The 24,071-nt window shown below is 42.0% G+C and overlaps 1 protein-coding gene across 1 annotated transcript in view; it reads left to right on the top strand.

Moving 5' to 3' along the window:
- Nucleotides 1-24,071, top strand: part of LOC124722095 — a 323,716-nt gene that overhangs the window by 149,724 nt on the left and 149,921 nt on the right. Inside the window, exon 12 of the mRNA XM_047247293.1 lies at nt 18,813-18,905. Coding sequence (XP_047103249.1) covers nt 18,813-18,905 — 93 coding nt within the window. The remainder of the gene's footprint in view (nt 1-18,812; nt 18,906-24,071) is intronic.

Genomic DNA, 24,071 nt, shown 5'->3' on the forward strand with positions numbered 1-24,071 from the left:
GAACTGTGACCTCTCTGACAGGAAATCACAAATCCAGTCACATAACTGAGATGATATTCCTTAAGCGTGTAATTTGATTATAAGCTATTTGTGAATTACGGTGTCAAAAGCCTTCTGGGATTCTAGAAATATGGAATCAATTTGAAATTCCTTGTTGATAGCACAAAACACTCCATGTGAGAGAAGAGCTAGTTTTGTTTCACAAGAATGATGTTTACTAAATCCATATTGACTGTGTGTCAATAGACCATTCTCTTCAATGTAATTCATAATGTTTGAACACAATATACATTCCAAAATCCTGCTGCATATCGATGTTAATGATATGGGCCTGTAATTTAGTGGATTACTCCTATTGCTTTTCTTGAATACTGGTGTGACCTGTGTAACTTTCCAATCTTTGGGTGTGGATCTTTTGTCGAGTGAACAGTTGTATGAAATTGTTAAATATAGAGCTGCTGCATCAGCATACTCTGAATGGAACCTAATTGATACAGTCTGGACCAGAAGGGTCACTTTTAATAAGTGAGTTGTTTCACTACTCAGAGGATTCTACTTATAAGTTACTCATGTTGACAGCTGTTCTTGATTCGAATTCTGGAATCTTTGATGAAGGAATTTCAGAAGCCTGTGTATAGTAACTCTGCTTTAGCAACACTGTCATCGACAGCTATCACACAGAGAAGGCATTGCTTGTGTCTTGCCGCTAGCATACTTTACATATGACTAAAATCTCTCTGAATTTTCTCCTAGATTTTGAGACAAGACTTCGTTATAGAAGCTATTATAAGAATCTCTCATCTAAGTCTGTGCTAAATTTCAAGCTCCTGTAAAAGATTGCCAATCTTAGGAATTTTAAGTTGGTTTAAATTTGACATGCTTTTTTCATTGTTTGTGCAACAGTGTTCTGACCTGTTTTGTGTACTATGGGGGATCAGCTATGTCGTTAGTTAATTTATTAGGTGTAAATATCTTGATTGCTGATGATACTATTTCTTTGAATTCAAGCCACATCTGGTCTACACTTACATTATTAATTTGGAAGGAGTGGAGATCTCTCCCAGGAAGGTGTCAAGTGAATTTTTATCTGGTTTTTTTGAATAGATAAATTTTTCATATATTTTTGGAGGATTTGGGAATAACAGTATTAAGTCTCACTACAACCACCTCTCTTCACTAATCGCTGTATCAGTTTTGATACTCATTGTTACCTCAGGATTATTTATTGCTAAGCAGTCAAGTGTGTGTTTTCACAACCGTTTACTCTTCAACTGGGCTCATGAACTAATTGCTTGAAATAATTTAAAGAGAATGCATGTAGCACAATTTTAAATGACATTTTATTCATACCTCCAGATTTGAACATATATTTTTGCCCACATATCAAGGGTAAATTGAAGTCACCACCAACTACATTGATGCACCAGAACATTAAGACCACTGAAATACTGTCGATATAAACCCATCCAGGCGATAGCAGTGCCACCTGGCTAGGAATGACTGCCAGTCAGACACATGCATTGTGCATGTAGTATCAGTGAGCTTTCTGTCCATGTTTAGAATGGGGAAGGTGCACGCTCTATCTTAGTTCAACTGAGAGCAGATTGTGTGGCCCAGAGGCGTGGCACAAGCATTTCTGAAACTACATGACTTGTTGAGTGTTTGATGAGTGCTGTGGTGAGTGTCTTCAACATTTGGCGAAACCAAGATGTAACTACATCCAGGCATCATGGGGTTGGTCAGTCACCACTTTACAGATGTTGGACATTGTAGACTGGGCGGACTGGTAAAATAGGACAGGCAGCAAACTGTGGTGGAATTAACATCAGACTTTAATGCTGGGCAGAGTACAGGTGTGTCGCAACACACAGCGCACCAAACACTCCTAAAGATGGGGCTCGGCAGCAGACGACCCATGCATGTACCAATGTTAACACCACAACGTTGGCAAGTACAACTGAAACGGGCACATGACTATCAGCATTGGACGTTGGTGCAGTGGCAGAGTATTGTATGATCTGTTGAATCTCGCTACCTTCATCATGCCAAGGGGAGGGCACAAGTCCATCGTCTTCTTGGAGAACAGCACCTTAACTCCTGTACTGTGGGATGGAAACAAGCTGGCAGTGGTTCCATTATGCTCTGGGGAACATTTGCATGGGGATCCGTGGGTCCAGTGGAACTCGTGCAAGGCATCATGGTAGCCAAGGAGTATTGTACACTGGTTGCAGACCATGTACACCCCTTCATAACGATCATGTTTCCCGACAGCAGTGGCATTTTTTTTACAAGATAATGTGCCATGCCACAAGGCGATGGTTCAAGGAACACAGAGGTGATTTCCAACTGATGTGCTGGCCCCCTCTTGTCAGATCTGAACCTGATCAAAAACATCTGGGATGTGATTGAAAGTGGCCTCAGAGCTCATTGCCCATCCCCCCCAGAATTTACAGGAATGCTGTTAGGTAGGTGCTCATAATGTTCTGGCTGATCAGTGTATAATTGTGTGAGTTGGGTACATGTTTGGATTTTGACTCAAGTTTTCTTTGAACCTTGTACCAACTGTATCATCTGAGTTGGGAGGTCACTAAAAGGGTCCAATTATTATTTTATTCCAGTTGCCAAGAATGTCGTCTGCCCACACTAACTGACTGGAACTATCTACTTCCATTTCACTACAAGATAAACTACTTTTAACAGCAACAAACCTGCCACCGCCGACTGTATATAGTCTATCATTTCTTAACACTGTTAGGTCCTTCCAAAAATTTTGGCTGAACTTATCTATGAGCTTCAGCCATCTTTCAGTGCCTAAAACTATTTGAGCATCAGTGCTTTCTATTAGCATTGGAGCTCTGGTACTTTCCCAACACAGCTACAATAATTTACAGCTGTTATGCAAATGGTTCCTAGAGCTACGTTCTTCCTGTGTTCAATTTGCACCCTTTGAGACTGAAGCCCATTTTTTGTTTTCCGGAGACCTTCTAACTTAAAAAAAACTGTCCACTCCATGCCAAACAGCCCATGCTACCCGTGTAGCTGTCTCCTGCATCGTAATGGACTCCTGACCTATTTAGTGAAACCAGAAAACTCACCACCCTATAGCGCAAGTCGAGGAATATGCTGCCTTACATGGTCACAGAACTGTCTGAGCCTCTGATTTAGGCCCTCCACTCAGCTCTGTACCAGAGGCCTGCAATTGGTCATGTTGACTGTGCTGCAAATGGAGAGCTCAGCTTTCATGTCACAGCAAGACTGGAAGCCTTTACCACTCCTGATAGCCGCATGAAACCAGACAGAATCTCTTCTGATCCAAAGCGACACATATCATTGGTACCAACATTAGCCACCACCTGCAGTTGGCTACACCCTATGCTCTTCATGGCATCTGGAAGGACCCATTCCACATCTGAAATGACTCCACCCGGTATGCACACGGAGTGCACATTGGCTTTCTTCCTCTCCTTAGTAGCCATGTTGCTAAGGGTCCTCATAATCTGCCTAATATTGGACCTCCCAACTACCAATAATTCTACACTCTGTGAGTGCCCAGATCTTGCAGGCTGAGAGGTTTCTACTTAAACAGGACAAGGGACTGCAGCTGGCTGAGGGACAATGTCAGCCACAGACAGCACCTGTAACTTGTTTGTCAGACTAACTGGGAAGGCCTTATTTCGACCCCCTGCGAAGTCTCTCGGCACTTGCCGCACCCCAAGGTGACCTCCCAATCAACCACGGATGAGAGGTCAACCTCAATGTGAACAGTTACTGTGCTGGACACTGGTGCGGACAGATCAGCGGACTTGTAGGTTGCACTGGACATCCGTTGAATCCCCACAGCTGGTCCACAACAGTGATGCCCGTTCAGTGCAGCTTCGGGCTGTGTAACCGAATCAAGCACAGCCCAGAGCTGAAAGCGAAGTGTCACCAACTCAGCTAGCATTTGCACACTGCAATCACAGTGCCTATCGATATTTAAGACCGTGGAAAACTACATTACAAAGACAAACAAACAGTTATCAACATGTGCTATGAAACTCTACCGTAGACACTGACAAAAATGCAAGAACTGTGTTAGTAAGTTACTGTATTTACACGAGCATAAGATGATCTTGAATTTAAGATGACTTCTCTTTTTAAGAGGCTTATTGATAAAGAGTTATTTTTAACATATTCTGACAAAAATGCAAGAACTGTGTTAGTAAGTTACTGTATTTACACGAGCATAAGATGATCTTGAATTAAAGATGACTTCTCTTTTTAAGAGGCTTATTGATAAAGAGTTATTTTTAACATATTCTGACTAATCAAAATTACAGACTTTTATTCACGTAAGGGATGTGTCTAAAAAGGTTACATTACACATATTCTAAATTTATGCCATTTATTGATTGTCTATACTTTGATAACACAAGGAGAAATAAAGTAAACAAAAAGAAATTGTTACATTATTTTTTACCTTCACTTCCTCTTTTCTTTACTTTACTTGTTGTTTGTGGTATCACCAGTATTATTATTATTATTATTATTATTAATAATAATAATAATAATAATAATAATAATAATAATAATAATAATAATAATCATACATACATACATACATACATTCAGCATCTGAAAGATTCACATTAATCAGAAAGGAAAGAGGAAGGGGATTTATCGACATAAAAAACCTACATTATAGACTGGTAGACAATTTAAGAAAATTCTTTATAGAACGAGCAGAAACTAGCAAAATACACAAAGCAATCACTCATATAAATACATCGGCTACACCACTGCAATTTCATAACCACTTCTACAACCCTTTAGATCACATAACATCAACAGATACGAAGAAAGTAAATTGGAAAAAGAAGGCACTACATGGCAAGCACCCGTATCATCTAACACAGCCACACATCGTTCAAGACGCATCCAACACATGGCTAAGAAAAGGCAATATATACAGTGAGACGGAAGGATTCATGATTGCAATACAGGATCAAACAATAAACACCAGATATTACAGCAAGCATATTATTAAAGATCCCAATTACAGGATCAAACAATAAACACCAGATATTACAGCAAGCATATTATTAAAGATCCCAATACCACAACAGATAAATGCAGACTTTGCAAACAACAAATAGAAATAGTAGATCACATCACAAGCGGATGTACAATACTAGCAAATACAGAATACCCCAGAAGACATGATAATGTAGCAAAAATAATACATCAACAGCTTGCCTTACAACATAAACTTATAAAACAACATGTTCCCACATACAAGTATGCACCACAAAATGTACTGGAGAACGATGAATACAAATTATACTGGAACAGATCCATTATAACAGATAAAACACCACCACATAATAAACCTGACATCATACTCACCAATAAAAAGAAGAAATTAACACAACTAATCGAAATATCCATACCCACTACAACAAATATACAAAAGAAAACAGGAGAAAAAATTGAAAAATACATCCAACTGGGTGAGGAAGTCAAGGACATGTGGCATCAGGATAAAGTTGACATTATACCAATTATACTATCAACTACAGGGGTCATACCACACAATATCCACCAGTACATCAATGCAATACAGCTACATCCAAATGTATATATACAACTACAGAAATCTGTAATTATTGACACTTGTTCAATTACCCGAAAGTTCCTAAATGCAATGTAACATATACCGTACAGTTAAAAGGAAGTCACGCTTGATCAAGGTCCGCGTCACCTTCCATTTTTAACCAGACATCATCATCATCGCTCTAACAGAACAGCTGTGAAATTTATGTCTCCGTTTTCACAAGTATTCAGCTGTTTCTTCCAAGTATGTTGTGATTTCTGAGGTTGCGGATCCGCAACCTCAGAAATCACAACATACTTGGAAGAAACAGCCGAACACTTGTGAAAATGTAGACTGTGGAACCCGAGAACACATCTTTTGTTTTCCTGAACACACAGCGGATTTCATTTCTATATTGACGTGAGAATGTTAAAATATATGTTCTTCCAAACATATGGTCTGCCTGCTGCTCTTTCATTGGCTGTGTAGAACCATCAGCTGACACACGCCCCCCCCCCCCCTTGCCGCCCCCCCCCCTTGCCGCCCCCCCCTCCCCACCGCCTCCCCCCCCTCCCACCCCTCCCACCCCTCCCACCCCCACCCCCCTTTCCCCAGTTGTTCCCATCATACCTCACAGAGACTGTTGACGACATGGCTGCATTGAAACATGTTTAAGTATGCCACAGGACCCCACTTAACTTCTAGCGTTTCCTGCAAAAATGTATGTTATTGTTGAGTGTTTGTTCAATTCTAAAGTCAATTTGATTCTGAGTGTAAATGGCAGGCAAACTGCGGTTTAAACATCACTGATGCCCATAAACATCCAAAGTCCACAGTATAGATTCCTATGGTTAATGGTTGGCTGCACAAGAAAATTTCTGTCTGCTCAACACTTCCCTTCACGCACTTATGCACATGGAGTGCACATTGGCTTTCTTCCCCTTCTTAGCAGCCTTGTCCCTACCTGGGTCGCTGTTCCACCTCCAACTTTCCATAGTGCTTTGTTTAGGCAACAGTATAATATGGACCACAATATTTTCTAGGATGCAGGTCACATGTAACAGCAGCAACTAATATGTAAATAAAAGATCATAGTCACTATTCGGCACAATTCTTAAACTTTAGTTTGTCCTACAATTTAGTGACATCTGTTCTCATTGTCTGCACAGCGGTTCTTTCCACAGTAATTTATTTTCACACCAACAATTACAGTCAGTTTAATATGATTTATTTCGTTTGTTAGACATTTCATTCTGGATTAATTTCCCTTTTCATTTCATCTGGATGTCATCTTGTTCTAAAGCTGATTGAAAGCTTGTAACAATTTTCTCCGGTATTCTAAAATGTGTATAGTGACTGAATTTCTCGTTTGCAACCCACTTGGTAAATCATTAGTTTCTCATAATTAAATAAAATATTGACCAGGGTTCAGAATTAAGTAATGGTTTTTAAATGAAAATATTTCTACCTTTGGATGGTACCTTTACTCAAAAAACAGCACAAGTGTGTGTATGTGGTATCCATACATTGATGAAAACTTTTATTGCAAACCTCTTAAAATACAACAGAATTTTGTAAACTGATAGAATATAATGTTATTTCCTCCTTTGTTTCACAAAATCGTCAATTTTTAAGTGGAGCATTAGATAGTTGTAATGGCTAGTTCATATTTTCTCGCGTGTCCCTTGCAGTAGTGCTGCATGTCAAATATCGCGTGATTATTCAAACAAACCTGATACTGTATCGAGCACTTTCGTGTATTGGAAAATCTTGAGTGTATTCAAACACAAGTATTATTTGATATGCCTTATCCTTTGGGATTGTGAAAAATAAATTTGTGCAAAAGCTCAGTAGCCAAAGTTTCATCTGTAAATGTAAGAGAACTCCTGTGCTAATCTATTAAACAGTGTAAGAAATTGACCTTAGCAGTAATCGTTTACTCTGCAAATTTAAGACGACCCTGCATTTTTTGAATGTTGAATTTGGAAAAAAAACCTTGTCTTATAATTGGGTAAATATGGTCAATTAACATGCAGAGATTCAAATATTAGACTACCAGAGTACACAGGTGAGACTAAATAACTCACTCCTGGTTAAGAACTTTTAAAATGTCACAAAATCGATTTACATTCTGACACAAATGAAAATTTGAGAACTGTGTGTAGTAAATATTAAATTAACATGCAGAAATCCAAAAACTAGACTGCCAAATCACCTGGATGAAACAATATAATTCACTTCTATTTAGGAACTCGTAAAATGTCACAAAACTGGTTACTTCCCGGTTGTTGGGAGCTGCTGCAAGCAACAGTACCATTCCATGGAACTTGAGTTGCCCTCTTGGGAAGTTTCCCAAAATCGACAAATGTGATTCTATAGGTAGTACTGCTATACCTACCTCACCCGCTATACTGTCACCAAAGCTGTGCCGCCTGCTGAAGCTGCAGAAATTAAGTGCACTCTAGAAGACATCATTTTGAAACATGGAGTTACTTGTGTGATGACCTCGGATTGTGGAAAAGTTTTCCAGTCGAGACTGGTATCAGAGGTAATTTCACATTTCGACATCACCTGCAGGATGACAGCCACCTATCACTCACCCCCCCCCCCCCCCCCCCCTCAATAGCCCCACAGAATGCTTTAATAAGACACTGGCAGATATGCTCTTGATGTACTTTGATTTCGAAAAGATAGATTGGCAGACAGTACTGCTCATCATGTTCTTTGCATACGACACAGCGAAGTGAGACACTACATACTTCCACCACTCCACTCTTTATGTTCCACTGTTGCAAGTCGGAAATGCTGGTTCTCATACAGGCTCAGAAAGCCCAGGAGAAAGACCGAGGTTGCTATAATGCCAAGTACGGGCCAGTGAAATACGTCCCAGGAGACTCAGTATGGATTTTCATGCATCTGCTGAAAGTGAAAGTGTGCCAGTCAGAAAGTTACTAAAGCACTACTTTAGACTGTACCATATCCTTCATCACTTGCGATACGTCACATATGAAGTTGAGAATTATGACCCTTCATCGAGAAGACAAAAGCAAAGAGATCTCTACTACAGTCCTGAGGGCAAGAATGGCGAGGGGGATTTTTCATTTGAGGAAACTGAAGACAAGGTTTACAATTGTGAAGCTTCGACAGGAAGGGCTGCTGCAAATGCTCGTCATTGGGAAGAGGATGTGACGACATGAACAGAATTTGAGAATCTGACTCCACTGCCATAGGGAAGATCATTGAGAAGGTCTAGATCCCGGGTGCTGTAGTTGTCTCCACTGAGAACTTCTGGAACAGTGGGTCACTGTTTCCCCTCAAGAGGAAGCAGTGTCACAAAGTGTAATGGATGCAGTGTGGTATAGCAGTGTGTGTCACAGGCTAGTGTTCTGCAGGTTGCCAGTTCAAACATGACTACCCACAATTATTTGTCATTTATATTTATCATGTCTGGAAGGTTCTTGAAATTTCTTACATTTATAGTGCTTGCATCTTCTGGAATATTCAGTGTTTGTACAAATAAGCAGCATTCTCCATGCAGGAGTTAAGTTTTGTTCTGGATGTACATTGGTATGCACAGTAATTGTGCTTTCAATGCTAAGTATTATATTTTATTGACAACCTTGTTTTCGAATTTGGACTGGATTCTGGGTAAAACATTATTTTGGACATGTCAGGGCACTAAATTGTCAGACAGTTTAATATATTTACATTCCTTGAACTGCTTCAGGTAAGTCACAGTTACAATTTCCAGATAATTTCATTTGTGAAAATGTTTGTAGAGCAGTGCATACCGCCATTCCACTCGCAACCACATATCTGCCACAAGCATTCTTCTCAGATGTGGTCAGTATCTGCATTTTTACCTGATTTGGTCCTGTTTTGAAAAAATGTCGCAAGTGGAGTAATAAGCTTTCATTGGATCCCTTTTAATGTAAAAAAAAATTCAGAGAACTCACACTTTTTGTCTTCAATAACAATTAAAAATATTGTAACAAAATTCTGAATTTTTCCATTAACCAGGGAAAGTATAAAAATAAAACTGATTCTTGTTAAGTTTAGATAATTTTATTTAAAGCAGAATGCAGTATGAGAACTACAACATAACTGGAATCCTTAAATCACCTACAGTCATTGTTTATGATCAAAATGACATTATATGTGTCAAAGCGAAAAAAATTAGGTTGTAATTCAGAAACAAAATTTGACCAGTTTTACTTCAAGTCAGTTGGTTTCTTTGCTTTGTATGTATTTGTTCTACTTTCAGAAACATACTCTCCCAGAGCACTGACATTGCTAAGGTGCATACTCTTTGCAGAACCATTTGGTAGAGCATTGGATAGCATAGTTTTCTAGTTTCCCACCAACTTAACGAATCACTGCTTTTGGGAAAATATGCGTCTAATAAATATATGCCTAGTACAGCAATCGCCACAGACCTTGGGTAGTGACTTGCTAGGTGCTGACTGATGCTTTCATTGAACTCCTCCCAAATTTAAGAATTTCTAACCATTATGGTGGTTACTGTTTGGGCAGTTATGTATGTATGTATGTATGTATGTATGTTTGTTCTTGTTGAACAACCAGCTCTCTTTTGTGTTCTATAATTTTGGTGTAGTCATTCTGGAATGTTATTTTGTCTGCAAACGATTGCATTTTGAATCGAGGATCCTGTACAATTGCCTGAAAATCAATTCGTTGTAAATAACCTCAGACCACTGACAATCCTTGAAGCAAACTCCACTGTCTTCTCTCCTTTTTTTTAAAAAAATGCAGAAGTTGCTTAACCCTTTCGCAGGCCATGGGGGATATACTTCCCACTAAACATATTTCTTTACAGCATTTAAGCGGATGTGTGTTACCACTTCTGTACACTCTTGGCATCTAGTGGCAGCTGCACCAGCTGTAGTTTCTGTTTGTTGCAAAATATGGCCTTCAGGACTGTGGGAAGTACACTATATATCCCACCAAACAACCGTGTTTAAATAGTTGTTGGGAAGTATGTTTACCACCAACATAATTTCTGGAAGGGGCATGGGAAGTATACTTCCCATGAATTATTCTGTCATTTGTGGTCCTTGGGAAGCATACTTACCACCAACTTAGGGCTATTCCAAAGCTTTTGGGAATATGTTTTATCACCTCTGACAATGCCTGACATCTTTTGGTAGAACACTGCATCAGGTGTATGAAAACTGCTATAACAATCAGTTCCTGTTTATCGTGGGATCACTACTGTTGTTGGAACACGTTGCTTTGCTTTTGCAATATACATTATTGCGACCAGTATTGGCTCATACCTTTATTGTGTGATAAAGTTTCAAGGATAGTTCTACATTGTGGTGAGTAAACTTTAATATTGGTAACAAATATATTTTTTTAAATAAAGTAAAAGAAAACATAAAATATAAACAGAAAACACTGTTCATTACTTTTTTTATGTGTAATGGCAATAAATAACAGCACACAAAAGGGAAGTGGGAAATCCATTTACCACTTGTTCTAATACCTCACAAAGGTGCCATGATGATATATGTACCACGGTAGTCTTTGGTCCTAAATCACAAAAATAAAATTATCAAAAAATAAATATAGGCAGTTGATATCATTTCTAATAGGATAGCAAAAAAAAAAAAAATTTATCTTCACTGAATTGCTACAAAAAATGTTCCCAGAAAAGGGTTAAGTCAAGTGGACTTCGTGAGAGGTGTCTGTGGTGTCTAGTGTGTTGTATAACGAGATGTAAAGAATGTATAAAGCATGAGATCTATGGAAGATTGAAAAGTGTGGCAACTGATTTTGTATTTGAAACATTGTCCATTATTATGGCAGTGATTTTAAAATTGATATTATGTTTTGTGATGCAACCCTTATCTGATTTAAAATTCTTTGTGCAGTGTGTCTTTCTTTGAAGTGGAAGCTCTTTAAAAGGTATTACTTTGAGTCTTCTTGTCTTCAAAGGTGTGCCAAACTGCCTCTATCCAGCGGTATAATTTTTAACTCTATCAGATACTCTATCTGATACAGGCTGTGCATTAGAGAGTTTAATAACATTTGATAAACTTGGTAAATTATATGGGTTTGGACAAAATATGGGAACACAGTGAGAAATGCATGCTCGGACATAAATGAAGAGTGAAATGTGTTCATAAGGAAAGTGAAAAACCATCATCTGCTAAATCACAATGCAGATGAAAGTGTGTGTTGAGTGCTGATAACTGATGCTCATTTAACAGGGTTGTGATGAAAAATAAGAGGATGATAGCTGCAAAAGTCACTGCAGAACACAACTGGATGTTGCATTCATGAATTCTGTCTGCACCAAAACAACACAAATGGACTTCCATAAGCAGCAAGCTGGAATTTCAAAACTGCTCATCAGTGAGTGCAAATGCCTGTAACAGGAAAACGTGGTGCGGAAACCATAAAATCTGCACTGTGGAACAATGGATGAAAGTCATTTGATTAGCTGAGCCTTGTTTAATACTGTTTTTAACTTTAGGCTGACTTTACGTCCCAAGAGTGGAACATGGTGGGAGTTCAGTGATGATTTGGACAGCCATATTGTGGTATTCCATGGACCCCACAGTTACTCTGCAAGGTTGGATTACTGCCAAGGATTATGTGACCATCTTGGATGATCAGGTCCAGACCATTGTATAATGTTTGTTCCCCAGTGATGATGCTGTGTCCCAAGATAATAGGACCACTTTTCACACAACCCGCGTCATCCAGGACTGGTTTTGTGAGTGAGGGGGTGAAGTGTCACACCTTCCATAGCACCACTATCACCATATCTCAGTATTGTTGAGCCTTTGTGGTCACTTTTGAGAGAGGTGCGCATGATCGGTATGCACCTCCATCATCATTACCTGAACTTCTCACTATTTTGCAGGAAGAATAATATAAAATTCCTGCAAAAACCATACAGGACTTGTATTTCTCCATTCCAAGATGACTGGAAGCTGTTTTGAATGCTAGTGTGATACCTACACTGAATTGGGCATGGCAATGTGTTGTTTTCGGTTCTTACATATTTCTTTCATATGTACAGGGTGTATCATAATAAATAACATAAACATTTACAGGTGAAATTACATGGCATTAGAAGCAAAAATGTTTTGTAAACATGGGCTCTAAAATGTGTACTTGAAGTTCTATGAGCACTTCTTTCGGTAGAAGAGCTGTATTTCACCGTAGTGGAGATGAACAAGTGCTCATAGCTCTTAAGGTGTGCACTTTAGAGCCCATGTTTACTGGTCATTTTTTTTTCTTTTTTTGGTCCATACTACCACCTCTCAAAATGTGGGAACCAAAAACAGCTTGCAGTAGAACAGATTTGTTTCACAGTATCGAAAATGAAGTAGTGCTCTTATACACTTTTTTGCTCCTTATGTCATTAATTACGATACACCCTCTGGGTGTGATTTTTTTTTTTCTTTGGGAGGGGAGGGGGGGGGGGGAATATATGCCATTGCGTGTGCCTTCAGCTATATAGAAAGGGCAGTGTTCCCTGCAAATGATTTGTTAGAGTTTTATGTTTAATGTCATACTTTATTTAATGTAATCAGATTTATAACATTAAAATGTCAATTAATGGGTTGCTGTAAATGGTAACAAAAAGCAGCTGAGGATGAGGACATAGCAGAAGAGAATAAATCAGGACTTTGTCCTTAATCAGATGACTGTAACAGGCTGGATGGAGATTAAGACTCACTTCGACTTCCTCCAAGGAGAACTACATCTGAGAGGTGGAAATCAACAACAGTGAGGATGATTAATGAGAAATCAAGTTTCTGCAGAAAAATCGTCATTTGATGGCAGTCTTGGGGAGGTTCTTGCCATCCATTGTTCCAGAGGTAAAGTTGAATGCTTCAACTTAAAAGATCTCATCAAGTCTGATGAGGAGCCATAAAAAAAGGAAATTATTTGCTGCCAGTAACAGCATTTTGGTTTCATATCAAGTTTGGTAAAATGATACTATGCATTGCTTGAAGTTCTTGTAGGTGAAGGTGATGTGGTTGACATATTACCATGCAGCATTGAAAAGTGCATGAGATGGAAAAATAAAATATTTACTATTAAGATACCTTTTTAAATAGTAAGAACTTTAAATAGTAAGAACTTAAAATGAGAACAAATATACATACATTGTATTCTGTAATCAGAAATCATAGAATTGTGTGTAGGACTCTAGGAACTACACAATATTGATTTATAATTGTGATTTTTGTATCATATAGGAAAAGATATGAAATCTTCAAAGCCAAGAAGAAACTCATGATGTCATGTCTGACAGTACCCAAGGACATCACTTCCGAATGATAAAATATTTTTAACAGTGGTATCTCCAGATTTGGGCTACAAATTTGTTGACAAGTAATGGCAGGATAATGGCGAAGATAGATGCTGAAAAATATCCATTAGTGAAACAAATGAACTTGATAACTAAGAACTTGTCAACTTGTACAGCTACTAGCTCTGTCTTTGTGTCTATATTGTTACTCTAGAGCATAGTTTGCTATAATTTACTAACTTACTCACTGGTTAACTACCTGCCCAGAGATTACCACGTGTGAGGGCAATGCTTCTGTGAGTCAGGCAGTTGCGCCAACCCTGGATCGAATCTGCCCGATGGATTAACGATGAAAGCTTGTGTGCTGTCCATTGTGGATGTAGTTTTTAGACAGTTTCCCACACCTGACCAGGTGAATACAGGGCTAGTACCCAAATCACACCTCAGCTACACAATTCACAAACGTTTAGAAAGCTTTTGCACCCTTTCAAAGCACAAGAAAAAGAAGAAGATATTTACTGGTTTAAATTACAATATTGATTACTATGCTAATTTAAATTAACTTCCATTTATTGCTTAGGAACTTATTATATTTTCGCTTGTGTTACTTTCATTATTGTTACTAACATTAATGGTACCCTCTGTTACCATTTATTTTATCCTGCTTATACTGCTGTTGTGTGCAGATTAAATTTGTTCTATTTAGAAAGATTAGTTTTCAGACTGCCGCTTTCCTCCCCTTTCCTTCACAACTGCTGCAGAACCAGTTGACTGTAGTCACAACATCTATCTTCTTACCTGCCCTGGTTTGAGCTATAACCCCCCGCCCCCCTCCCCTGCCCCTTCTCGCCCCTCCCACAATTAGAAGATAATATCAGCATATAGAAGCAAAAGTCTAAAACTATTCCAGGTTCACTGCACTAGTTATTAGCATAGAAAAAAAAACCTTATATCCCATTGTGTTAGAAAATCTTGCACACCTTGCTGGATTGAGGAGCTGTATGGTCAGTATTAAAGAACAACTCTTGGAGATACTAAGCATCAACAGACAATCCAGATGGACGGAAGCACTTGAGAATTTGAATTTCATGCACAGTGGCTGAATAGCTTGGAGCTTACTGATAAAATTAGATTCAGGATGTACACCTGGGACAGAGCAGGGCTACACTCCCAAGTCTGAAGCTTTAGGCAATGAATAAAACAGCTCTCAAAGCTGATGATTGATAAGAAGCACAAAAGGCATGTCACCTTCTAACTCAATGAAATACAATGAAGTCACTGACAGGCCCAACCAGTTACAAGCTGTATCCAAGCCAAAGAACTGGATAATGTTCTGAAACAGATGAAATGTCGGAAAGCAACTGGTACAGAAAGCAAACTCGCCAGTGGCTTGTTAATTTCTACAATGACATAACAGTAACACAAAAACTTCCATCCCTTTTTAAAAAATAGTGAAGTTATATCTATTTCCAAACTAGGAAAGGGTCCTGCACTCCCTGAAAGCTACAGATCAATTGCTCTCCTGAGCATATGCTACAAGGTATTGGAAGGAATAATGTACACGAGATTCCTCCCTATCATTGAAAAGTGTGTAACCATCAAGCAGGCTGACTATTTGCTAAGGAGAAATTGCTGTGATCAAGTACTGTCCTCACCTGTGCCTATGACACAGTGTGGATGGAGGGCTTATTGGTAAAACTCTATAACATAGTCCCTGCAAAGCTTTTCTCCTGCTTACAGAAAATCCTAATGGCAGATCCTTTCAGGTAATGTTAAACAGAAGGAAAAGCAAATTCCGAAGCCTGCAGAATGGCCTATGTTAGGGCTCCATTCTGGCCCCACTTTTGTCCAACATCTACATGTTGGCTGTACCATCCACTATCACAGATGATATTGCAATAGCCATACAATGCACAACATGGGTCCGAACAGAGGACACACTCACTCAAAACCTCCAAATAATAAATGATTTTTTTTAGATAGTGGGGACTTAAGCCAAATCCAAATAAAACAGGGGTTTCAGTCTTCCATCTAAATAACAGATAAGCCCAATTTCAACTGAGAATATACTCTGAAGGAACCATCTTAAGACAGAAGCTGTTCCCTAAATATCTAGGAGTAATGCTTGATCAAACTTTGTCCTACAAACAACTTCTGGAAAATTTCTCAGCTAAAGTTAAAAACAGAACAACCATAACCTATAAATTAGCAAATACGTCTTAGAGACCTGATGCCAACACTTCAGAACCAGCATCATCTCTTTGGTTTACTCTGCTGCTGAGTATTGTGCCCATTTGGTTCAGTAGCCATCACACAACTCTGGCTGATGTTCAGTGCACGAGGTTAGTCATGGGAATGGTCAGGAGAACTCCCACTCAGTAGCTACCCATTCTGAGCAACATAGGCTCCCCCCCCCCCCCCCCGCCCCCTCCGAAAAAAAAAGTCTTCCTGCTCTAAAATATCAGATTACCAATGAACATATGGAATTAAGACTGATATGAAGAACCCCCAAATAATAACAGTAACACGACTTCAGAACTTTACTATAAACTGGCACTTGCAATCACATTGCAGTAAGGTGGATGTAGAGTAGTTAGAGGCAAAGTTTAAGCACATTGTAAATTACGGTCTGAAGAGTTATGTGCCTAGTAAGTGGATAAAGGATGGAAAAGACCCATCATGGTTTAATAACGAAATTCAGAGGATGGTGAGGAAGCAGAGTCTGTTGCACTCACGGATCAAAAGGGAACACACAAAGAACAACAAGTGAAGGTTAGTAGAGATTTAGGCATCTGTGAAAAAGATCTACACTTGAAGCATAAAACTACTACCACAGTCACACCTTAGCAAAAGATCTAGCAGAGAACCTGGGAAAGTTCTGGTCTTATGTAAAATCACTAAGCGGGCCTAAGGTTTCCTTTCAGCCTTTCAGTCCCATGTTGCCCAGTCTGGTTTGACAGTTGCAGATAGCAAAATGAAAGCCGTAGTTTTAAATTTCACGTTCAAGGAATCATTCATACAGGGGAATTGTACAAACATACCGTCATTTTACCATTGGAAAGACTTCTGTATGGATGACATAGTAATGAGCATCTGTGGTGTAGAGAAACAATTGAAAGATTTGAAACTAAATAAATCACCAGGTCCGGGTGGAATCCTAGTTCAATTTTACAAAGAGTACCTTATGGCATTGACCACATACCTAGCTTTCATTTATCGTGAATTTCTCACCCAGCACAAAGTCCCAAACGACTGTTAAAAGGCATAGATGACTCCAGTATATAAGAAGTGTAAAAGAACAAACCTGCAAAATTCCAGACAAATATCCCTAACTTCTGTTTGCTGCAGAATCTTTGGATGTATTCTCAGTTTGAATATAATAAATTACCTCGAGACTGAGAAACTTATGTCTGTGAATCAGCATCGATTTAGAAAGCATTGTTCATGCAAAACTAGGCTTGCCCTTTTCTCACATGATGCGTATTCCATGTTTTTAGATTCCTGGAAAGCATTTGACATAGTCCCCCATTGCAGGTTGTTAATGAAGGAACATGCATGTGGAATAAGTTCACAGATATGTGAGTGGCTGAAAGACTTCTTAAATAATAGAACCCAGTATGTTGTCCTCAATGGCAAGTGTTCATCAGACGCAAGGGTATTGTCAGGAGTGCTCCAGAGAAGTGTGATAGGACCACTGTTGTTCTCTATATACATAAATAATTTGGCAGACAGGGTGAGCAGCAGTCTGTGGTTGTTTGCTGATTATGTCATGGTGTATGGTAAGATGTCAAAGTTGAGTGGCAGGAGGTAGATACAAGACGACATAGAGAAAATTTCTAGTTGTGTGATGAATGGCAGTTATTCCTAAATGTGGAAAAATGTAAGTTAATGTAGATCAGTAGGAAGATCAAACTTGTAATGTTCAGATATAGTATTACTAGTGTCCTGCTTGATGTCGTCAAGTCATTTAAATATCTGGGCGTAACGTTGCAAAGCGATATGAGGTGGAAAGAGCATGTTGGAACTGTGGTCGGGAAGCTGAATGGTCGACTTCGGTTTATTGGGAGAATTTTGGGAAAGAGTGGTTCACCTGTAAAGGAGACCACAGATAGGATGCTGGTGCGACCTATTCTTGAGTACTGCTTGAGTGTTTGGGATCTGTAGCAGGTCAGATTGAAGGAAGATACCGAAGCAATGCAGAGGTGGGCTGCTAGATTTGTTATCAATAGGTTCGAACAACACGGACATGCTTCAGGAACTCAAATGGGAATCCCTGAAGGGAAGGCGATGTTCTTTTCGAGAAACCCTATTGAGAAAATTTAGATAACTGGCATTTGAAGCTGACTGCTGAACGATTCTACTGCTGTCGACATACACTGTGTGTAAGGACCACGAAGATAAGACACAAAAATGAGGGCACATACGGAGGCATGTAGACAGTCATTTTTCCCTTGCTCTGTTTGCGAGTGGAACATGAAAGGAAATGACTAGTAGAGTTACAGCGAACCCTCTGATGTATGGTGGCATGTGGGGTATCTGTGTAGATGTAGACATAGATGTAGGTCTTCATGAGTTCTACCATATATTTTAAGATATATACCTTCATGTAGTAATTCTGTTAGAGACTTGATTCAATGCAGTCGTGCACTCCTGCTCTGTAAATGTAGACTACATTGTCTTAGAAAGACATGACAATTGTAACGGAGAGGGGATGGAGAAGACACATACTTATTACCTATCATATGACACACATCTACCAGTCAAAAATGTGTTAATGGAGATCAAATTCCTGTACAAAAAGGCACAATGAGTAAAAAATTAACAATAAATATAAAGTAAGTTAAATGATATTTCATACTTATTACCTGTCATTACAGTATTCAAACTTAATTGAATTTATGAAAATGAGATTTATAATAATAATTTTTTTGTTTTGTTTTGTTTTAGCACACTGATTCAAAACCAAATCACAAAGGGGAGGATGAAAATGGCAGAAATGAAAGACATCCAGATGAGGATTTCTCTGATGATGACCAAATGGTAAAATTTCTAATACTAGTATAAAGATACTATTTATTGTTGTGTTTAGTCAGACTGGAAAAACAAGTGAGAATTTCTAAAAAGGGGCAAATTTTGCGACTGTATATTCACATTTTAGTAGTAGATACTGCGCAACATTTATATTGGTATTGATAGTGAGTAACACTATTCCAAACAACATTGCTGACTGTTTTGGTTCCATTTAGTTTTATGATTTCCAGTCTATAACAACATCTGTATGTTAGAAACTGGTTTGTTTGTTGACCTCTGACCCCATCTAAACACATCAAGTAGCACTTTATGCATATTAACAAATATTTGTTGTTTTACATTAATGAAAAAGTTCCAGATTTTATGCAAATCAGTGCACATTACAGCCAGAGATTAGTGGGTATTGTTAAAGGCTGAGGCAGTAAAATATTACTCTCCCCCTCCCCCTCTCCCTTTCCCCCTTCTCCCTTTCCCCCTTCTTCCTTTCCCCTTCTCTCTCCCTCTCCCCCTCCCCCTCTCTACCCCCTCCCCCTCTCTACCCCCTCCCCCTCTCTACCCCCTCCCCCTCTCTACCCCCTCTCCCTCTCTACCCCCTCTCCCTCTCTACCCCCTCTCCCTCCCTACCCCCTCTCTCCCCCCTCTCCCTCTCCCCCCTCTCCCTCTCCCCCCTCTCCCTCTCCGTCTCTCCCCCCTCTCCATCTCTCCCCCCTCTCCCTCTCCATCTCCCCCCTCTCCCTCTCCATCTCCCCCCTCTCCATCTCCCCCCTCTCCCTCTCCCCCCTCTACCTCTCCATCTCCCCCCTCTACCTCTCCATCTCCCCCCTCTCCATCTCCCCCCTCTCCATCTCCCCCCTCTCCATCTCCCCCCTCTCCATCTCCCCCTCTCCCTCTCCATCTCCCCCTCTCCATCTCCCCCTCTCCATCTCCCCCTCTCCATCTCCATCTCCCCCCTCTCCCTCTCCATCTCCCCCCTCTCCCTCTCCATCTCCCCCCTCTCCCTCTCCATCTCCCCCCTCTCCCTCTCCATCTCCCCCCTCTCCCTCTCCGTCTCTCCCCCTCTCCATCTCTCCCCCCTCTCCATCTCCCCCCTCTCCATCTCTCCCCCCTCTCCCTCTCCATCTCCCCCCTCTCCATCTCCCCCCTCTCCATCTCCCCCCTCTCCCTCTCCATCTCTACACCCTCTCCCTCTCTACACCCTCTCCCTCTCTACACCCTCTCCCTCTCTACACCCTCTCCCTCTCTACACCCTCTCCCCCTCTCTACACCCCCTCTCCCTCTCTACACCCCCTCTCCCTCTCTCCACCCCCTCTCCCTCTCTCCACCCCCTCTCCCTCTCTCCACCCCCTCTCCCCCTCTCCACCCCCTCTCCCCCTCTCCACCCCCTCTCCCCCTCTCCACCCCCTCTCCCCCTCTCCTCCCCCTCTCCACCCCCTCTCCCTCTCCACCCCCTCTCCCTCTCCACCCCCTCTCCCTCTCCACCCCCTCTCCCTCTCCACCCCCCTCTCCCTCTCTACCCCCCTCTCCCTCTCTACCCCCTCTCCCTCTCTACCCCTCTCCCTCTCTCCCTCTCTACCCCCTCTCCCTCTCTACCCCCTCTATACCGCCTCTGCCTCTCTACCCCCCTCTCTACCCCCCTCTCCACCCCCCTCTCCCTCTCTACCCCCCTCTCCCTCTCTACCCCCCTCTCCCTCTCTACCCCCTATCTCCCTCTCTACCCCCTATCTCCCTCTCTACCCCCTCTCTCCCCCCTCTCCCTCTCTCCTTCCATCTCTCCCCCCTCTCCCTCTCCCCCCTCTCCCTCCATCTCTCCCCCTCTCCCTCCATCTCTCCCCCCTCTCCCTCTCCGTCTCTCCCCCTCTCCCTCCATCTCTCCCCCCTGTCCCTCTCCGTCCTTCCCCCCTTTCCCTCTCCATCTCCCCCATCTCCCTCTCCATCTCCCCCCTCTCCCTCTCCATCTCCCCCCTCTCCCTCTCCATCTCCCCCCTCTCCATCTCCCCCCTCTCCATCTCCCCCCTCTCCATCTCCCCCCTCTCCATCTCCCCCCTCTCCATCTCCCCCCTCTCCCTCTCCCCCCTCTACCTCTCCATCTCCCCCCTCTCCCTCTCCCCCCTCTACCTCTCCATCTCCCCCTCTCCCTCTCCCCCCTCTCCATCTCCCCCCTCTCCATCTCCCCCCTCTCCATCTCCCCACTCTCCATCTCCCCCCTCTCCCTCTCCATCTCCCCCTCTCCCTCTCCATCTCCCCCTCTCCCTCTCCATCTCCCCCTCTCCCTCTCCATCTCCCCCCTCTCCCTCTCCATCTCCCCCCTCTCCCTCTCCATCTCCCCCCTCTCCCTCTCCATCTCCCCCCTCTCCGTCTCCATCTCCCCCCTCTCCGTCTCCATCTCCCCCCTCTTCCTCTCCATCTCCCCCCTCTTCCTCTCCATCTCCCCCCTCTCCATCTCTCCCCCTCTCCCTCTCCATCTCTCCCCCCTCTCCCTCTCCATCTCTCCCCCCTCTCCCTCTCCATCTCTCCCCCCTCTCCCACTCCATCTCTCCCCCCTCTCCCACTCCATCTCTCCCCCCTCTCCCGGTCTCCCCCTCTCCCCCTCTCCCCCTCTCCATCTCTCCCCCTCTCCCTCTCGCCCCCTCTCCATCTCTCCCCCCTCCATCTCCCCCCCTCCATCTCCCCCCTCCATCTCTCCCCCCTCCATCTCTCCCCCTCCATCTCTCCCCCCCTCCATCTCTCCCCCTCCATCTCTCCCCCCTCTCTATCTCTCCCCCCCTCCATCTCTCCCCCCTCTCTATCTCTCCCCCCTCTCCATCTCTCCCCCCTCTCTATCTCTCCCCCCATCTCCATCTCTCCCCCTCTCCATCTCTCCCCCCCTCTCCATCTCTCCCCCCTCTCCATCTCCCCCTCCTCTCCATCTCTCCCCCCTCCTCTCCATCTCTCCCCCCTCCTCTCCATCTCTCCCTCTCCTCTCCATCTCTCCCCCTCCTCTCCATGTCCATCCTCACACCCCCATCCCCTGCATCCCCTATATATCTACAGAGCACAGAAAAAACTGAGGGTAATGGGAGATCAGTGTAGGGGGCACCAGATCTAACAAAATGTGTCAAATAACCATAGAATGGAGAACTGCACTGCTGTTGAACTATGACCGTAAATGGCAGTCATTAGTGAGTGCTTGGAAATTTATGCCTGTGAAGAGCCGGCCTGGGAGCAATAATGTTTGAGGCTGCAACGTCCATCTCCAGCATTCATTTTGCAGAGGTTGTTTCAATCTCTCTCTCTCTCTCTCTCTCTCTCTCTCTCTCTCTCTCTCTCTCTCTCTCTCTCTCCTAGTGTGATATATTATCTTAATAAATTAATGACATTGCAGTCACCTATCTCTTGCCACTTCATACACCTTTGGCAGTGTTCACTAATGTTAGAATTGCTGAGTTGCAATGTGAGAAATGCTGAGTTGCACCTTGGTTTGAAGCTCATGTTAGCTTTAGGTACCACTATAATTGTTCAGGTAAGTCTGTTCAGAGGTCAGAGAAAGGCAACACCGTTCTACTGCCAAGAGGACTATGTCTAGGAAAGCACTGGTGTACAAACCAATGTTCAGGTTGATGATGTCTTTACCTTACACTACTACTTGTGAAATTAATTTAACAACCAAGCTTTAATCAGTAAACGTCACAGAAAAAATTATATCTAATGTAACCAGTCATGGATAGGTATTTAACATTTGTCTAACTTAGAATGTGCATTTAAATTAGTTCAAATAATTTTCTTATATCAGTTACTGCTCTTTATAATATGACAGGAACTAATTCAAGCAAGTTAGTTTAACTGTAAAGCTTCACATACTTGTTACTGATTAGCTGATGTTTCATGTCCATGTCTCCAGAATGGTACGAAGTTAGCATTCCAAAACATCCCAAAGGTGTTCTATAGGATTCAGGACAGGACTCTGTGCAGGCCAGTCCATTACAGGGATGTTATTGTCATGTAACCACTCTGCCACAGGCCGTGTATTATGAACAGGCGCGTGATCGTGTTGAAAGATGCAGTTGCCATCCCCGAATTGCTCTTCAACAGTTGGAAGCAAGAAGGTGCTTAAAAAATCAATGTAGGCCAGTGCTCTGATAGAGTCACGCAAAACAACGAGGGGTGCAAGCCCCTGACATGAAAAACACAACCACACCATAACCCCACCCTCTCCGAATTTTACTCTTGGCACTACACATGCTGGCAGATGACATTCGCCGGGCATTCACCGTACCCATACCCTGCCATCAGATCGCCACAATGTGTACTGTGATTTGTCACTCCACACAACGTTTTTCCACTGTTCAATCGTCCAGTGTTTATGCTCATTGCACAAAGCGAGACGTCATTTGGCATTTACCGGCGTGATGTGTGGCTTATGAGCAGCCATTCAAAGTTTTCTCACCTCCCACCTACCTGTCACAGTACTTTCAGTGGATCCTGATGCAGTTTGGAATTCCTGTGTGATGGTCTGGACAGATGTGTGCCTGTTACATGTTACGACTCTCTTCAACCGTCAGCGGTCTCTGCCAATCAACAGACCTGATTGGCCTGTATACTTTTGTGCTATTCGTGTCCCTTTACATTTCCACTTCACTATCACATCGGAAACAGTGGACCTAGGGATGTTTAGGAGTGTGGAAATCTCGCATACAGATGTATGACACAAGTGACACCCAATCACCTGCCCACATTCGAAGTCCATGAGTTCCATGGAGCACCCCATTCTGCTCTCTCACGATGTCTAATGACTACTGAGGTCACTGATATGGAGTACCTGGCAGTAGGTGGCAGCATAATGCACTTAATGTGAAAAACACATGTTTTTGGGGGTGTCCGGATATTTTTGATCACATAGTGTATACTTCCCTTGCGTCATGTGCCTACAACATCACCACGTGGCATTCAGTCTCGCAGTGATCAGTTGTTTGGCTCATAAGTGTAATTCAGGATGTCATATGGCTAACATGTCAACAGCTGTTATTATCCATTGGTGTGACATTCGAGTGCAGAATGGAAAATACATGTGATATCAGCATGTATGGTTACAGCTAGATCATAGCTGTATCAATTGGACACTTCAACTCAGAGGTTGTGCACTGTTCACCACACGTCTCAGGACACTGGCAGCAACATGGATGAAGAATATTGCCGTTG

This window comes from Schistocerca piceifrons, chromosome X, assembly GCF_021461385.2.
Source record: "Schistocerca piceifrons isolate TAMUIC-IGC-003096 chromosome X, iqSchPice1.1, whole genome shotgun sequence".
In the NCBI taxonomy this organism is placed as follows: Eukaryota; Metazoa; Arthropoda; class Insecta; order Orthoptera; family Acrididae; genus Schistocerca; species Schistocerca piceifrons.